The following is a 19,247-nucleotide window of genomic DNA, read 5'->3' as shown; positions in this document are numbered from 1 at the left end:
AGTCACACAATGACTTCCTCCATCTCATCAACCCAGTGTTATTGAAGCAAAAATCATCCCTTATGCAGGCTTCCAGTTTGTTATTCCTAAGATTTAGAGCAATTTATTCTAGATCTGCGAACATGAACACATCCGTCCAATAGCTATAAACACTGCTGTTAAGATTGTGGTGTTATTTGATTCAGCTGTCCCTTTATAAATAATAATGGGTGCTATGGAAAAAAAAAAAACCTGAATATTTTTTGGGGAAAAGCCGCATGTGAAGAACATCAGATATCCTGAAATCTTTCGACTTCAGAAATAATTGGACGTCTAGACACTGCCTTAAGCAAAGTGAGCTGCTCACTCAGATAATAAAAGTACCATCCATACTGTTCCCCTGTTGTGCTACTGTGCTCCACTTAAATGTCGTAAAACAATTTGTCTATTTCATGATATTGCCCTTTAAAACATTTTAAACCTGGTCCTGTTTTAATCCACATCCCCTTTCTTCTGTGTTCTTTTTCTTTTGCCAGTAATGTTAAGAGTTTCCACAGTTAACGTTAACACTAACATTACCTGGTGATAGCATCTGTAAGCTGTTGGTTTGTTGACTTGCCTCTTAGTGAAATGCTCTCTGGTAAGCAGTGATGCGGTTTATTTTGAAAGGTAAGAGTGCAGTAGTGAAGCCCTGCGTGTTTTTGGAAGGCCCAACTCAAGCTCATCCCTCTTCCTTTGTGCCATAAAGCGAGTTCACGAGAGTTCATAACCGGTGGCAAGCAGAACTGCATAATGAAAGTGAGAATTAAAGAAAACCAATCCAAACGCCGGAGGTGTCATTTTTCTACAACCCTGTGCAATCAACATTTACTTCATAATGATAAGTTAAAACAGAAAAGTTATCCGGGGTGACTTTAACACAGTTTCTTGTCTTGTGTCTGTGTTTGCTTGCCGTTGAAAAATGAGGCAACATGTAGCGCCACTCAAATCACATCCAGAGCATCACCCTCACAGCCAAATATTTACCTGTAATTTTCTGTCTCCTCCTCTATATTCTCAGCTCTGGAAGCACAGAATTAACAAGTCATAACATATATGTCAACAGATGTGCAGTACTGTATTATCCATCAGCAGGAATCAAGTCCAGTACACATGCAGTGGAAAGAACCTGTGCAATGCAAGAACCAAGCTTTACTGCAATATAACCAAACTCGAATCAGCCTGTCTTAACCCGCACAGCAACACTGTCAACCATCTGCTTTGGTGGGATATATTGCTCATATTGTCACATACTATGAGAGCAATATTAGAAACCTCTACAGAAAAGTTTTGCCAAAGTACAAGAAAACAAAAGAAACAAGAGTCTACAGCCATGCAAACAACTCTTTGAGTCTCCACAATGTTTTTTCTGAGCGAAAAGCCAATGGCAGCAATGCTAGCAAGTTGATGTTTAGCAGGTATAATGTTTGATGAAAGGTCAGGGGATGAAAGTTTTTACAATATAGTATACATTCAGAAAGGTCAGCCTTGTGATGGTGCTACATGAATATTCAGATGATTACTTAATTCATTAGGATTCACTGTCTGGGAACAATGAATGTTAAAGCGACAATCCACCTTGTAGATGTTGAGATATTTCACTGAATAAGAGAAAATCTGACCTGCTGGTCGAAGTAGATAAAAGTCAGAAATCATTACACCGGAAGTTATTACACTTCATCATAAAGAGAACAGAAATATCTGTAACGTCATTGTGGCACTGCAGGAAAAGTCAATGGATGTCCAGAGTCAAGAGGGTTTATTCTCTGGGAATCATGGATGTCTTTACAAAATGTAATGTCCGACAGACAGACTGACACTGTCATCTCTAGAGCCATGCTAAATGATAAAAAAATAAATAATGAGAAGAGAACAAATAGCTCCAACCAACCAATAGAGTGAAAGAATACACTACATTTATTTGTGTAAGATCTGCTGTCATCTATCCTCATACATGCATCAGTGAGGCATCCTGGTGGCTTATGGGATAAAGAAGTTAACCTCCCTTGTTCAAGTTTGAATGTGGACCTTTCATCTCTTCTCTCTGTCTCTCTATATGTATTTCTTATTTACAGTAATCTTTCTGATAGAGGCAAAACAGACTTTACTGAGGGAGAAATGCATCAGCAAGTGAGATAAAAATCCATGCACAAGAGGCTTGTCCACAGCAGACATTTCAAAACACAGGACAACTGAAGATAACAACTCTCTTGTAATAACAGTGACATCCTACCCGATCCCTATAGAGCTCACAGAAAGGTGCTCAGGAAAAAAAAACAAAAAAACCTACAATGGCTCTGTCCTGGGCTGGGCATGCAGTCCGGGGTCAGACGGAAACAATAGGAGCCATCCAGCAAAAGCCACACAGATCTGTTTACAGCCACAGACAGCAGACCAGCCCTGGCTAACACGATGCCACATTGACACCAACATAAAGGCGAGGGAATGCTTTTGTCCTGAAAGGGGTTGGGATTCCCCCAGTTAACCCTTTCACAAAGTTGAGACATAAACATTTCCACCAGACCTCAGACAGGTCTCCCTTCCTGTTTCCCTCCCACCGGCCCTCCCTGGTGACTAGCCTGCCCTCTGGGCACAGACAAACGGGGACGCGACAGGTACTCACAGCTTTGGTTTAGGCTTGGTAGGCAACGGAGGACCGTCTTTCCCAAGGGATGGAGACAGCTTGCCTGGAGATGGAGGGGAGTCAGGTGCCACCTGCGATGGACTTTGGGCTGTGACTGGGACATCTGTCTTAGGGTCAAACTGTGGTAGAGGTGGAGGTGGAGGTGGAGGTGGAGGCGGGGGTGGTGGTGTGGTTGATTTAGGTGGGCTCTGTGTTGATGGCAGATTTGGGAATTGACCGTTCTGTATAAACCCTTTGCCCTTATCCTTGTCCTCCACCTCTAAGCCCATCTTTACTGGAGGCAGGGACGACACACCGGGCCAGATCTCAAGCTCCTTGATAAGGAAAGCGCCGGGCTGTGGCAGCATCTTGGGTGGCAGCTCCAGGAGGCTGATTTCTGTGGGTGGGGGAGGAGGGGGGAAGGCTGCCACATCCTCAAACCCTGAGCAATCACCAGACATGCCATTACTGGATGATTCCTCTGAAGCTGAAGGAAACAAACAAAAGCAAAGTGGAAAATGTCTGACTTGAATGTTTAGTTTTTCTTCTGGCCACCACATACCTCAGCAGATGCAGATTACACACACAAAACTGTATCACAGCTGATCTGCTCAAAAGTAGCAGCTGCACCCAGTCAGGCTGATGCAATTCCTGTTTATTCAGCCTTTCCCTTAACTGTGCGGTGAGTCCTGTACAGTACATACACAGTTCTGTCTGTGAGAATACACACAGAAATATTTGTGTCCCGCTGCACTCACGAAGAAGCTGCTCATCAACTCACACCTCTCACCTCTCTCTCTCATACAGACTGCACAATAATAAACACGACAAAAGATGGTCATCTCGTTTAAACATACAATATAACAGACCCTAAACCACAGAAACTCTCAGGGAATTAGTGGACTATCAGTTGTTAGTGTGACCAAGATCTGATTCATTTGCTCGTTACATTTGTTGTGGGGGGGAAAAAATTAGCAAATAAGAAAATTTTCATTTTATTTTTGTATCATCTTACGATTAGATGTCTTTTATGACAAGATCTGTTCTTATATTGGGAGCATTTTAGATAAAATACTGGAGTCAGTTTTACTTAAACATAGTGGTGAGAGAACTTTGATGCTACAGTTTGTAGGACATTATAAAGTATACAGTTAAAACATAAAGTATAAGTTATAAGTTAATAGGTAAATAAGTTAAATTAAGTAAATAAGTAAAATTAGTTATCTTGCTGCGAATATTGACTGGTTTATAATGTTTGGTTTTATTTCGTGACTCAGGTAGCATGCAATTTAGCTTAACATTGTTAGCACGCTGGTTAGCTTAACATGATGCAGTGATATAGTAAACAGGAATCTATAGTCGTGTTTCAATTCAAGTGAATTTTAAACAAACATTTCCATCAACTGGAGCAAATAAACTACACTACAGTAAAGTTTGATCAGAAGTTAGCGATAAGGCTACACATCATCCACCAGTATATGGAGTAGAAGAAGTAGAGGTTGCAAACTGGAAACAAAACAAGTCGCCTTGACCTCTAACTCATGTACGAGAGAAAAAATGGAGAGAGGTCTTCAGGAATTTGTTTCAAGTATTCTTTCATGTCAGCTAGTATCTGCCATGTTTCATGCTGTCTGAAATTCATATTGAAACAATGCAGCAGCAGCAGAAGATTTATGACTAAAGACAGGTTCAAACTTCCTTTAACATGAATACCAGGCTTCCACAGAAATGCTCAACTTACTTCTGGCACATTCTACTGTGTACTGACATTGACTGTACATTGTGTGTATTGTGCATTACAGGCAGAATTTGGGCTTTTCAGGATAAACAGGAACTGCATCTTAAGGTTGCCACTTTGGCTTCAACATTCAGCTGCAGTGACTTCTGCCTGTCGATGCCCAGATGCTGCAAGCTAACAACATGCTGAGCATTTATTTCTGTCTGTGTTGCACGCACCTGCAGTAACGGTGAGCTGGGCTGTGCTGTCAACGGAGCCGTATGGGTTGGACGCGGTGCAGCGGAACAGACCACCGTCCTCTGGAAAGGCCTCGGCTATCACCAGGGTGCAGATCTCCTCTAAAAAAATTAAACGAGCCACATCAATACACCTTTCATGACTAATCCGTTTATGATCCTAGTAGTTAGATTTATATGGGTGGAGATTGAAGACTTTACATTGATGAACAGTGATCCGCACAGGTGTGCAGTGGGGTGACATGCTGACACTTGACTTGTTTGTAATGAGATATAACAGAAGAAGACAAGTTAAGCACACGGTAGACCGATGATAGACATGTCATGTCGACTGGTGGTGAGTCACTATTCATAGTTGGATATACAGAGAGCAGCGGGGAGGCAAACAAGCGTGGATGTAACTACAGACAGACACACAGAAATATTAAAGCGCAGATGTTCAGGGACGTCTGAGTGACTCATAGCCTACAAGCACCACCTGAAATGACCCCTGAGTAACACAGGTGTGAGATGTCTGATATAAATTCATGTGTGTGTCATTGTTTATCTGTGATTTTGTGCGTGTGTTTATGTGTTGGAGTTTGTGTTGGCTGTAGATTTCTCAGACTTTCCCAGGGACACCCTCTGACTGTAGTAGATGTGTTATGAGTGTCCCGTGAGACGCAGACTTATTAACCTGTGGTGTAGTCATAACCAAGTGAAAGGCTGCAGCTGATAATGATCAACCTCAATGTGAGTCTCCAGACCCATCTAATAATCCATTACTAATTTTAACCACTGACTGCGGCGAACATGAATGTGGTGTTGTGTTGTAATAGACCGAATCTTATTTCAATAGACCTTTGAGGAACGGAGGTGGCATACCTGGCTCAGCTGCAGATCGAGGCTCTGGTTCACAGGATATTATAAGACAAAGACAGAGACGAAATATTTTGGTTATTAGCATATATTAAAATGTCTAATGAAAAATCACTCAGTTACTTTACAATGTCTCACTTTTCTGGAGAATGCGAAAATCGGGGGAGTCCAGGATCTCTTCTCCCAGGCGGTACCATCTGACCTGCAGAGGAGGGTTACCACGGACCCTGCACTCTAGAACCACCACCTGGCCCTCGGATGCCTGGGCATCCTGCAGCAGCTTCACACAGAGAAGGGATAAAGTAAGAGAGATGTAATGAGAAAAAGTGGTGAGTAAGTGCAGAATGATGAGGAAATGAGAAGAGACTGAAACCAGTAATGAAAAGTATAAATCTGCCTAAGAGTTACAGCATAGGATGGATACTGAGGGAGATTGTTGAAGATGACACGTTGTCAAGAAACACCATTAGAGGAATGGAGAGACCAGTGGCCAGTGGACGCTGACGCCTATAGACACTCACTTTGTTTCACTACAGAACACTGGCTTGCTGTTCAGCAAGTCAACTAGAGCCTCTTTCCATACAAATCACCAGATCCTGCTCAGCCACAGGATCTATGAATTAGTTAACTTCCCTATTATGAGACAGGTACTCATATAGCCGAGGTCCATTAAAATAATCAGTATTCCTGTTTTTTTATTTATTAAAGAAACCATCTTCCAACCATCTCCTCAATGAGCCATGCACTCAAGAATGCATTTGAAAACAAAATGATCATTCTTCACTCACTGTTGAGTTGAACAGTCTCTCCTCAGAGAAATCACAGAATCATTTTTTGTTGGTTTTCTTTTGTCTAACATGATTTCTTAAGGTATCACAGATATAATAAGTGAAAATAAACCTTCCTCCAAGAACCTGACATCTAATGACGTTTTATTGAATCTATCTGGTCCATTAGTTTTGGACACCATGTATTTCAAAAATAGACCATTTGTTTTCAACTGTAGCCTAACATGTTTTGGTCCAAATAGTTGTCACAACAACAAAAAAATTTTGGATCCCAAAATGAAATAATTTTCTCAATAAATTGGAAAGTAATGACCTGAAAGGGCGACATCAACAAACTAAATACCTGCAGTTTGGAGGTCTATAAAAGAGGATTTTTTAAGGGAAACCTTTCTGATTCTATGAAAGTGTTTTAATTTTTTACTTTAAATATTCAAGTTTAAGCTAGCACTTAGCATTTAGTATAACAAGGAAACATTCTGCCAAGACAACTAATTAGACTGCTGTATGCTGTTTTTCACCTATATGTGTGAGAACATTGTGCTTTTGGGCAATAAAACAGGAAAATAATTACCCATGACCTAAAGATGTTCTCAACCTCAAGATTTCAGGACATCCTCTTTACGAATGCCTATTTACTTATTTCCAATCACTCCTTTGACAGCCTGTAGTGTTGCACAACAAAAAAAACATCAAGTAGGGGCTGAAGCCACTGTCAACACTGTGGTGTCTCTTTTGTAGTTAACAGGAGAACCAGGGTGACACAGACTAGCACATCCATCAACGAGAGGCACTCAGTGTAAATAAATGTGCCTGTGAGCTTCTTTCTCTTTGTGTCTTCGGCATGAGTATATTTTGGGAAGACCACGGGTGGACGAACATCATGGGTCTGACAGCAAATGTGTGCATGCGTTATTTGGGTGACATCACGGTGCTGACTTTACAGGAGGTGAACATCCTCTCACCGAGATGATTAAAGCCTGCGACGGCCCTTAAAGGAGGTGGGTGGAAGTGAAGAAAAACGAATGTCTTTGTGTAATGAAGTGGAAAATGATTTAGGGCCTGACTGGCTGAATGAGAGTGAAAGAGTCCTGACCCTTGTGGGTTTGGCAGGGCCGTTTGAAGCTCTGCCTCAGCCCGTCTGACTCCTGCCATTGCAAGACCCACAGCCTGAGGGAGAGGGAGGAGGGTCTGAGCTGGAAAAGGGTGTTCTTGTCTTGAGCTTGTGTTTTATGTGACCCCCACCGCTGAAAGCCACAGCACTGCATACTGTTATTATCGGAAGGCATGTAGACAGTCCGTGTGTCAGGTTCTGTATGTATGTACTGTATGCGTGTATGTATTGCATGCATGATGTATTGTATTTAAGTATGTATGTATGTGAGGCTGTTTTTCATGGTTTGGGCTCAAATTATGGGAAATCTTAATGCCACAGCTCACAAAATATTTTAGACAATGGAATGCTACAAACTTTATTGCAACAGTTTGGGGAAGGCCTCTTCTGTTTCATGCCAATGCTTCTGTGCACAAAATATTTCCATAAAGAAATGGCTTTCCAAGACTGGTATGAAAGAACTTGACTGGCCTGGACAGAGCCCTGATCTCAACCCCATCAAAGACCTTCATAGCTCTGACAAAGTTGCATCTTTCGCCCTAGTTTTCACGGTACTATTGGAGCTAGTTTCCCTTGGTGGTGGCATTTGAGCCAATTGAGCATGTTGAATCTGCAGCGGAAGCCGTCGATCAGAGAAATCCCTCTGGTAAGCTGTTGATCTCAATCAGTGCACGGGAAGAGAAAAGGAAGGGAGGAAAGCAAACAGCTAAAGTCAAGAGGCTGTGAGATGGAAAACAAACTTGATCTATCAGGTACCATTTCCTTTAGCTTCTTTTTTTTTCAGCAGAAAATGGTTCAGAATTGTTGTTATGTACATAATATAATTTGTTCTTTCATCGTCCGGTTGTGCTGTTAATGTGTTAACTGGCTAACTAGCGTTTCTCTTTATAAAACCTGGTACGGAGAGTTATTTCTTATGTGGTAGTTGACTGTTGGCTGTTGGCTGTAACTTTTGTGGTGAGATCTAATGCAACTTTCTGGGCCTCTTGGATGAATTATAACACAGACTGTAAGCCAGGTCACCCAACATCAGTGCTCAACCTCATAAATGCATAAAGGCTTGTTTCAGCAGTATATTAACAATCACAAGAGCTTATGGGCGTCTGCATACTTTTGACCAAGCCATGTATATATAGTATATAGTGTCCGCAGTCTTACCTTGGTGAATATAGGAGGACCTGACACATCACCACCATACAGGGATGACACAGGGCTCTGCATCTAGAATAACATACAAACATACTTTCAGAACAGGTGGCGTCTGCTTATTTTCCACTTTTTCTAACCACGCGTGCTGCTGTGGGTCTGTTGTCCCGTGTGCTGTAGATGCTTACCCGCTGTGGGGGCTGAGACAGGGACTGGACCAGGGTGGAGCGAAGAGGAAGGACTTCTGAGGTTTTGGGTGATGAGGAACGTATCGTCAGGGACATTGAAGTGCTCTTCTTCTGAACTCTGAAATAAACAAAACGTAAATCAGCACATACACACACACACACACACACACACACACACACACACACACACACACACACACACACACACACACACACACACACACACACACACACACACACACACACACACACACACACACACACACACACACACACACACACACACACACACACACACACACACACACACACACACACACACACACACACACACACACACACACACACACACACACACACACGTTCCCAAGGAAAAAATGTTTCATTTCTGGACTTGATGTGCTTTTACTTATAATATGATACTTGAATCAAAGAAAATTGTCTCCCCAGCAATTAAGATGATATCAGTGACCTTGGCTTCAGTGTGTAAACAGAAAGGGAATAGGGAAGTCGTCCAGATGGAGGCAGATGTATACAAGAGATAATAATCAAAAACATTTAGAGATGTAGAAAGCACTCAGAGCGGGTACTGTTAGATGGCGTGCACAATTCTCCAAATGCAAATGGAAAAGTTTAGGAATTTTGGATATGCATCTTGATCCAAAATCAAGAATTAAAATGAAAATAAACATGTATCTGTGTCAGATGTTTGTCACCGAAGTATATTCTGTACTGAAAAATAGCAACAAAACAAAAGTCAAAAATGTTATTTTGTAATGGTAGGGAGGTATTTTAAAAGTCCCTGCATCCACATCTGTATCTGCAAAAAGTACGTGTCTAAACATTATGGTTAAAATGATCTTTCATATGAAGCAGAACAAAACCATTCAAGAGAAAGGGAATGGAAATAAATGAAGTGAGTGAAAGTATGTAAAACAAAACTTTATCATTTGCGAATAAGTACAGGGCACAATCCTGACAAGGTTATTTTTTACCATATTAACCCCCTGCACCTCTCATTATTTAGACTGTGGCCTGTGCACAGGGTCAGAGTTATGGCTCTTTAAGGGCCTAGTTAAAGGCAGCAGACCTGATTAGCTGCTGCAGGGCTCAGTTAACCTGTTCAGGGCGTTCAAGGTTCATTGGGTCATGAGAGGCCATGCTGACACACACGTACTGAGGCATGGTTCCTGATCTGGACTTTGACACAGCTCCTTCTCCTTCTGAGTCTGATGACAAAGCTCCTGCAATGGGACAAAAGAAAAAGCAGGGATTCCTATGTGATGAAGGCCATCTCCTCAATAGTAAAAATGCCAATAAAAAGAGAGTCAAACAACAGATTCCTAGGGAAATTGTTCTGCTGTTTTTAAATGCTAAATGTATAAAAAGGATGTTGCTTCTTGTCATTTTAGCTCATGCAATCTCATCCACTAACACCGAGAGGTCAGTAGTACTAGAAGAATAGAAGAATAGCAAAATAGCACCTATTTTGTGCCATAAACCACATTACAGCACAGAGGTCTTCTCATTGCTACAGTATAATATACTATATAACTATATAAATGGCTTCAAAGTAAAAAATTCTTGATATGAAAACATCTGACCTTCGATGTAAACCTCAGCAGAGGTATTGTCTGCTCCGATACTGTTGGAAGCCACGCAGGTGTAACGTCCTGTGTCGTCCTCAAAGGCTTCAGTGATCACCAGCGTGTGCAGGTCACCATCCCTCCAGATCTGTATGTCAGGAGAGTTGTGCAGCTCACGGCCTTCACAGAACCACCTGGTAGAAGAGGTAAATCACAACATTGGTTACTTTAACCAATCAGAACAGCTCTTTTGTATCACAGGCAAAAAGAGTCAAGAAGAGTGACACACCAGTCATTCAGTAAATGAGAACAAAGACACCAAAAATGATCTCTCAGTCTGTGCTGGAGCTCCATGATAACGCTTTAGCAAACTGCACTGAGGTCATTAATAAACACAACTAGAACTTTGATTCTTAAATCATAAAGACACTTTAGATATTACTTTTTTACTGTGACAGTATACTAGCCTGCTATGAATTCAATGAAAGGGGAACTACGCTCACTTTTAAAAATCATTTTCATTTTCTGTTTCAAATACTACAAAAATACTACAATAGAATAAAACCCAAGACAAACAAAATCAGTAAAAAATCAAAAATACTTGGAAACATCACAAGTTTGAGACTTATTTCTGTGGTTTCTGAGAGCAGCTCATGATCATAAGTATTGATTGAACTTTCCAAGGCCGTGGACATAACATATTAGAATTCTTTATTTAAGCGGAGTTCACCTTTAATTGTGACTTTTGCAGTCAAGACAGTGCTTCAAAGAAAAGTATGACTTATTTCCAATCTGTGTATTATGGGCCATCATTACTATCAGATATACAGCAGCAAAGAGTCTTTTAACAGACAGACAGTCTAAAATTTATAGCTAAGTTGTGGACCCAGAGATCCAGAGTGTTACAGAGAATAGGGTCTTAAATATGACTATTTTTATTTTTACCATTTCTTTGTGGCTTACACTTCTTGCCAAAATAAAGGAATATTCCAATAAAGGCAAAAACATTACAGACTGAGATGCAATAGTAATCATTACTGAAATCTATGTTTCCTTTCAATAAAATCTTATCAGACAAGCAATACTTAAAATTAAATATACCTTTGCCAGACAAGATGGAGGTCTGCCAATCTAACATCAATAAATACATATTCTCACACACAGACACACAGACACACAGACACACACACACACACACACACACACACACACACACACACCCTCTGGTCGTGTCTGAGATACTAGATCTGCCAAATGTCAGCCACCCTGAGGGAACTGGCGAGACGCTGTGTTACGGGAAGCAGATACACCCTTTCCCTCCTTCCAATCAGAGACCTATGAGTCTGGGCAGGCGCCTGGCCGTGTACCACCTCCCTGGGGTCTGCTGACACCAGCTTTGTTCCCTGATCTGGGACCCAGGAGGAATGAGAGGAGTCTACAACAGAACCAGCTTCATCTGTCTCATCTCTTTTCACAGGGTTGTGATTAAAGCAGACCCCTCAGCACCACGTTACCACATCAATTACAGGATCAAACAACAGAGAGGTCACATCACCCATCTCCTACAATCACACACACATAAGTGCTGGCCTCAAATGGCGTGATTTGTAGGAGTATGTTGCTTTGATCAGTGATAATGTCCTATCTTCTTTCTAAAGTGCATTATGACACATCAAATCAAGATACCCACACTCCATCGACACATTATACACAGTAGTGCCTATCGGCACCCTATTAAAAGAGAGGGCATGTATGTCTTGTTCACCTCTCGACCTCTACATTGACAGGGGGAGGGCAGGAATTCCCTAAATGCTGGAAGAACAGCTGCTCCGTCGGTCCAGGAGCCAGACCTGAGGACATTCCAGTCATCTTGAAGGGCTGTATAAAAATTCCCAACATCCTGCTGCATAGGCATGACATGATTTTATACACTCTGGTGTGTCAGTCAAACAGCAGTCTAACTCGTGTTCCAGAAAGCAATCCATCAGCCAAAATATTCAGCCGAACACACACTCAAGGATTCACACCTGACAGAGTGGGTGTGGGAGCAGAGACTGAGACGAGGGAAAGTGAATGTATGAATGGAGAGTACAGGAACAGGAGGTGAATGAGCATGAGTCAGGCCGGGTCAGACAGGACAGATTATACGCTGTCATTGTTGAGACGGACCACACTGAGTGATTCATCATCAGTAGCAGTGACAGGTGGAGCGGTGCAGAGCCCTGTCAATCAGTTTCTGCTCTGTTTTAACACCAAATCCTCTGTACAATAGACTCCTCGGGGTAGTGCCTCTGTCTTATCGCTCAGTGAAGCGAAACAACGGAAACCTGACTGGTGCTATCATTCAGCCAGATGCTGGTGCGTTAAGTGATAGGAAAGAGATCATGACATGAGACTAAGGAAGAGTTGTTCATGGTACGAGCAGTGAGACCTTATCCACTGGTGCGTCGGCCCTTGAAGCACCGGAGGCTAAGAGTCATCTGCCACACTTCAAACAGCCCGGCAACTATGTATCTGTGCATTAAACACAGGATCCAGTCAGAGAAAGGCTGGAGCAACATAGGGAACATAACTTTGTTATGTGAACAAGCCAAATTCTTTGGTACAAAACTGACAGCAGCTGGCGATTGAGCATAAAAAATTGATTGTTTTAGCAAACCAATATGTCTGTGCGGTTTTAAAATCCGTTCTTCTGGATTATAGTCAGGCGTAGAAAAGGGGAAACAACTTGTTTGGGTGACTGCCATGTCTGCTGGCAATTTTCTTGAGAAAGGCAGGTTTCTTTTGTTGGTTAAACCTCATTACTTTCTTTTACGTCACTCGCTGCATTAATCAAAACGGTTCACGATGGACTTTGCAACCATATGCTGTCTGTTTGATGTGGACCGCACAATACAAATCCCCTTTAATATAGAAAAATCACTTGGACACTGTATAATCAAATGCAAACAGAAATGGCTTATTGTAACAGATGGTGTCATTAAAGGTCCCATATTGTAAAAAGGAACAATTTCATGTCTTTTTTTTTTAACTACTATAAAAGTATCAAAACGCTCAATCCACAGAGAAATGCACACAGACCGTTTTCAGAAACTGTTTGTTTAAGCGAGCCGTAAGGACTTCTTTACGGTTGTGATGTCACAAGGCGCTAAAAAGACAGGTTCTAAAACAGAGCGTTTCAGAGACAAGGTGGAAACCGGTATATTCAGACAGAATGAGAAAAATAATGTGTTTTTTTTATTTTAAAGCATATAAACATGTTCTGGTAGAACCTTAAATACAAGTATGAACCTGTAAATGAGTATCATATGGGACCTTTAGGGGCCGTACACTTTACACACGTCTTTTACTGCCTGAGAAATGAGAGGTACGTGGGGTGGGAGCCACTGTGTTTCCAAAAGCTAAACTTTGTTTAACTCACAATCTTGAAAGTGCCTGAGAAATAGATGCGTGTGTGCCACAACTGTGTCACTCTCATGCATGAGCGCACCTTATGCACATTTACATTATGGATTGAGGGCGCCAAAAACGTTGTACATTCACAGCCCCTTAAGGTGCAACTTCACCCCCTGGTCTGAGCCTAACTCCACCCAGTGCATACTTTTTTTTAAATGTAACAATGTTTGCAAGATGTCGAAGATGGGAAGGGAAGCTGCAGACCTCAGATTAGAGGGTGTTAGCAATTCTTAAATTTGATGACACCAAGTCCCAACTAGTTGACTCTACCTAAGAATTGAACTTGCAAGGGTAGGGCTGATTTAAAACAGTAGATGGCATGATGAGACATTTTCAAACCAAGGATAATTTGTGTCAATATTAACAAAAGCATTCATGTGTTTCATCAAAGTGCAGTCATACTATTTAGATTACAGCTGAAAAAACACATTTAAGTGTGCAGTACCTCTTTAAACAAATGACTATTGTTTTTGTGATAGGGATGTTAAAGCTGTTAGAGGTACTGAAAGTCTGTGTTTTGTGTGTATGTAACTACAGTGAACAAAGGCCAGCAAACAGCAGGGGGGTATGTTCTCTGCAGGGTGGCCTGAAAGTGTCCAGATCCCAAGAAATTTAATTATGGCATTTCTATTTGGCAACATAATGTGAACAAAAATGCAAAAATAGAGTTGTAATTCAGGCATTCATCTGAAGTCTTATAAGTTGTTTTTTTAAATTAAATTAGTTGTTTTCCATTCTGGTTATGAAACAAAGATCTGCCAGACCATCTACTTAGTATGAGTAAAGGAATGGAAGCGTACATTTTGTTTGGGTACGATTTGACGAAACACAGAACAGGACACGGGTCTCATCAGCTTGTGCTCCTCTGAGGTTGATCAAGCATAAACTAGGAAACACAAACCATTCCCTACAAGCACAACAATAACCCCCCCTATTGATCAACCCTTAATGATCTACCATTATGTATAATTACTTAGTAAAGTCATTTAGAGACAGACAGTAATGTTTATTTAATCCTCTCTATTTCTGTGGAATGTACTGAACGTGGTGCTAGACCTTCACAGCATGTGCTCTCTCCAGTGGGGACTTTGTTGAGTCACATAGAGTCCAGCAGGCAAAGAAGGAACTCAGCCATCAATAGTCTCAGTTGGAGGGGAAGCAGGGTGTGTTAGAATAGCAGTCAGTCTGTGCTTCGAAAAACTGAGTGAAGGTACAAATTTCTTGGCAGAAAGTAGCTTTACCACCCATTTCCTCTTAACACAATACCATTATGACACACAACTATTCAAAGCACGCATGCAAAATAGGCTCCAGGGTAACGCCTCACCTCTTGATTCACCCAGCCAAGACGGTGACTAAACATACAACCATTACGTTACATTATTAGCCCGTCACCAGGTTTTGCATGTAAGAAAGCAATTATACGCGTCTCAGTTGAGACAAGTGATGCCAGATGATGCCTCAGATAATAACAGAAGGATGATCTCGGCCTCCCTTCACTAACGTATCCACATACAGAAGAAGAGAGCATTCCTAAGGACAGGCCAAACCAGAGCCTGTAGCCTTGGTCTCCACAGTGTGTGCTGAAGGCCACGCTCTCCTCATCTGACCCTGTTTGTTATTTGCTGCTGTTGATGGAAAATTTTATGAAGCCAGGCTCAGTTTCACCACAAACCCAAACGAGCGGAGGCCAGAGCGCAGAGCGAAGAGAAAAAGAAAGCAGGAGGGTTCACACACAAAAACGACATTGACAGGACAGTGGAATGACAAGCTTGCAAAAACACACAAGCCAATAAACAATCAATATGGGATATAAGGAACAGGTAGACTAGATGTATATGTAAACTTGTTTCTCTTTTTTTTCTTTTCTTACTCAATATTCATTTTCTAGGTTATTGACCACAGCAGTCAACCAAAGTGCAACTGAACAAGAAGAGCGGCATCAAGGTTGTCTTTATCCCTAATTACTAACTACAACAGAGGTCAACTGAAACTATCCAAACTCTATAGAAAGCCATGTTGGTTTTAATATCCACGATAGAGCAACCTCCGAATTCATGCAAACACAAGATGTAAGGCATATTGGGTTTCCTCTTTCCCATGAATGCTGAGTCAAACCAACAACGAATGCAACTCTCCCAGACTGAATGAAAGGTCTAAAAGCACCAAAGCTGCAAAATAATTATTCCCACCACAGTCCGTCTTATTACAGTAATTTTCCTTTACACCACACAATGCATAATTTACTGTACCTGCCCTCCAGGTATGCAATTGTACTAATATTAGTACCACTGAATGCATGGTTTAGCTGCCCAATATTCCCATCATTAGACCAGGAAAAACATGCTAAAGATGTATGGGACTCCACTTGATTTTCTACCATCTCGAGCAGACAATCACAAAAACAAAAACAAAAACAAAAAAACGTGTAACTTCATCTGGCAAGATAAAAACTGCAAAATGAATATGCTTTAACCAATATTTTTAGCCATGGTAAAGACATGGCTCTAGGGATGGCAATGTTGGTCTGACAGCCCGTTTCTCTGTTTTGTCAGTTGGTCCAGACTGAAATATCCCAAAAACTAACAAATGGGGTGCTATACAATTATGTGCTGAGATTCACGGTCCCCAGAGGACAAATCCTACAGGCTTTAGTGATCCTCTTGATATCACGCAAGCACCACCAGCAGGACAACATATTGGACTTAAGTGAAATATCTCAACAGCTTTTGGATCGATTGCCCGGAGCTTTGGTACAGGCATGTCCTCTTCAGGAATTACAATCAATTTGGGGATTGCCTGACGTTTTATGGAGCATTGAGCATAATGATGTCAAAATTCGTCCAATATTGACCAAAATACCTGCATAACTACCTACATTCTGCGCTCTTAGCAGCATCTTTTCCAGATGCAGCAGGCAGCTATTTTATGTGAAATTGCTCTACTTTCCTAATAACAGACGGATAAAGTTAGCAACTAACTGATGAACATAATGTCACATAAAGAAAACTAAAGACCCAGTTATATTTAGATTTATAGAGTTGATTAAGGGCAAAAAGGGGAATTGGACTCATTCATTAGGTCGCCATAACAACTCCTTAACAAAGTAATGCTCATTAGTGCAGTGCCTGTCCAAAACGTGTGTGTTGGGAATGGGATGATTGCTTGACCTCCAGTATTGCTGCTTGCAGCTTACTTAAGATCCATTCATCTAAACAACATCACACCCGAAGCTTTGATTCCTTGGGTCCTGAGCAATGCATCTACCATGACATAGATGGGTACCATAGTAATAAAGTATGCGTATGGCGTCATTTGCTAACAGATAGCTATTTGGGACCAGGCTATTTTAGAAAAAAAAGGTGTTCATTCTAAACGATGCAGAGCTGATGCTCAAAATGTTTGAGTTTTCTACAATGTAACATCTCCTGTCTCTTTCCTCGTCTGTTCTTGAATGTAATGTAGCAGGCGACAAAGAGAGATCTGTACCCAGCATGCTATCTGGCAGTGTAACAGTTAGTATAGGTTCCCTCTCAATACACTACACAGTGTGTACATAACGCACTACTTATGAATATGCCCCTAGACCTCAAGAGCTCACACTCGACACTGCACTTCCTTGGGTCGTCAGCAGTACACTCGTCAATTGTGAAGTCGATCAGATGAACGACTGTCGAGGAATTTTGAGGGGGGGATTCTGCTTTAAATGTACAGGTAACAAGTGTGAGATGTTCCGCTTGTTGTTGAGTTTTGCCCCGAACGGCCAAAAGTGCTACTTCAGTCTAATTTGTATTGCCTAACACACATTGGCAGCAGTAGTACACCAGACTATAGTTATAAGTTTAATATTTAGTATTGATCAGTTCAATAAAATGCAGGTTTAATGCTGTGAAAAGGTGTTCGCATATTACTGTTTTGAGCTCCCTGGGACTACATATTATTGAAATATATATATGATCTTGAAAAAAGCTACACCAGATTTAAAAAATCTACTAAATAGCATCAACTTGTCATCTACCGAAAAGGAAACATTAACATCCCTGTTTAATGACTGAGTTCAGTTCAAGTGTTCTGCTAAGTGCTTGTAAATGCACCCAACCACAAATATCTTGATTAATGATGATACATGCAGGAATCCTGCTTAATAGAGCAGCAGAAGCCATCTGATGACGGAGATCTGTTAATCGTGGCTCAGCATCACAGGTCAGAGTTCACTGGAATATTCTGGACAGCAGACAGCTGCAGATGACAGTCGAAGCTCTGACCGGAAGCAACAAAGAATATTTTCCTCCAAGGAATTTTAACCAAGAGGGAGGGTGGGATACATTGGCAAAGTGTTACTGATGTTATCCAATAACATAGACTGTCCAGTGATGCATTACAGAGAGAAGAGTGTGTTTAGTGTCGATGTGCCAAGCAGCCAAATGGTTCAGACTGAATCACCAAGGGCATTAATATAAAATGTGAAAATGTGGTTAGTAGGAATTTATTAGTAACTCTGTCAAGTACTATATTTACTAATAGTGTCAGCAAACTTAACTTTATTTGTCAGTGCAGGAATTAATTGAATAAAGTGTGTGTGTGAGAGAGAGAGAGAGAGAGAGAGAGAGAGAGAGAGAGAGAGAGAGAGAGAGAGAGAGAGAGAGAGAGAGAGAGAGAGAGAGAGAGAGAGAGAGAGAGACTTGACTGAAATAGTGACAGACATATGCAGCAGCTGAGCTACAAATGTAAGCATCTCAGCACTCATGGGGATGCCCCAACATGCACACACACACACACACACACACACACACGGACACACACACACACACACACACACACACACACACACACACACACACACACACACACACACACACACACACACACACACACACACACACACACACACACACACACACACACACACACACACACACACACACACACACACACACACACACACAATTTAATTTCAGTCATTCTTTCGAAGCTGAATCAGTAGAATTTCCGGTTTTCTTTTTGTTCTCAACAATCTAATCTCCTTTATTCATTCAAATGACACACAGTCTATCAGCTGTTGTTTCAGAGAGCAACATCACATTTTTCCAAAGTAAAAAAAAATAAATAAAATTAGCAATATGTTCTGCTAAAAGACCTAAATCCTCAGCCAAGTTTGATGTTGACCACCTGTCTGTACTGTCATTCTGGGTTGGTCGGCTAATCTCCTTAACAATAATCAATGTATGGCTGGACTGTGATGATAAAGTAAAAAAAAAGATTGACCATGTAAGCTTGACTTTCACCTACCAGTAAATAACATTACAGAGTGAGAAGGCTGTTCAAACTGAAACTTACCTGAGCTGACGTGCTGCTTCCAGTTAGTTCAACCAAAGCCACTGGTGATTTCCCTGATCTTAGGTTGCACACTGAGCTTCTCGTCCTGATAGCATGACACACACTGAGCCGCTGACACTCTCACACCAGGACCGCCACTCTGAGTCACACTGTCAGACATAC

At 41.4% G+C, this 19,247-nt stretch overlaps 1 protein-coding gene across 6 annotated transcripts in view; it reads right to left on the bottom strand.

Moving 5' to 3' along the window:
* Window positions 1-19,247, bottom strand: part of palld (palladin, cytoskeletal associated protein) — a 61,251-nt gene that overhangs the window by 26,541 nt on the left and 15,463 nt on the right. For 4 of the 6 annotated variants that reach the window (XM_083911399.1, XM_083911404.1, XM_083911402.1 and 1 more), the window contains exons 3-11: window positions 10,311-10,486; window positions 9,884-9,950; window positions 8,707-8,824; window positions 8,531-8,593; window positions 5,612-5,753; window positions 5,480-5,503; window positions 4,598-4,717; window positions 2,642-3,128; window positions 1,006-1,041 (exon numbers count right to left, since the gene is read on the bottom strand). In XM_083911399.1, coding sequence (XP_083767525.1) covers window positions 1,006-1,041; window positions 2,642-3,128; window positions 4,598-4,717; window positions 5,480-5,503; window positions 5,612-5,753; window positions 8,531-8,593; window positions 8,707-8,824; window positions 9,884-9,950; window positions 10,311-10,486 — 1,233 coding nt within the window. The remainder of the gene's footprint in view (window positions 1-1,005; window positions 1,042-2,641; window positions 3,129-4,597; window positions 4,718-5,479; window positions 5,504-5,611; window positions 5,754-8,530; window positions 8,594-8,706; window positions 8,825-9,883; window positions 9,951-10,310; window positions 10,487-19,247) is intronic. The other 2 variants (XM_083911401.1, XM_083911403.1) reach the window with 1 other exon arrangement.

Source organism: Echiichthys vipera, assembly GCF_963691815.1.
Source record: "Echiichthys vipera genome assembly, chromosome: 3".
NCBI classification, from domain to species: Eukaryota; Metazoa; Chordata; class Actinopteri; order Perciformes; family Trachinidae; genus Echiichthys; species Echiichthys vipera.
The sequence above is the reverse complement of the archived record's forward strand: the minus strand, read 5'-3'. Positions and strand labels throughout refer to the sequence as shown.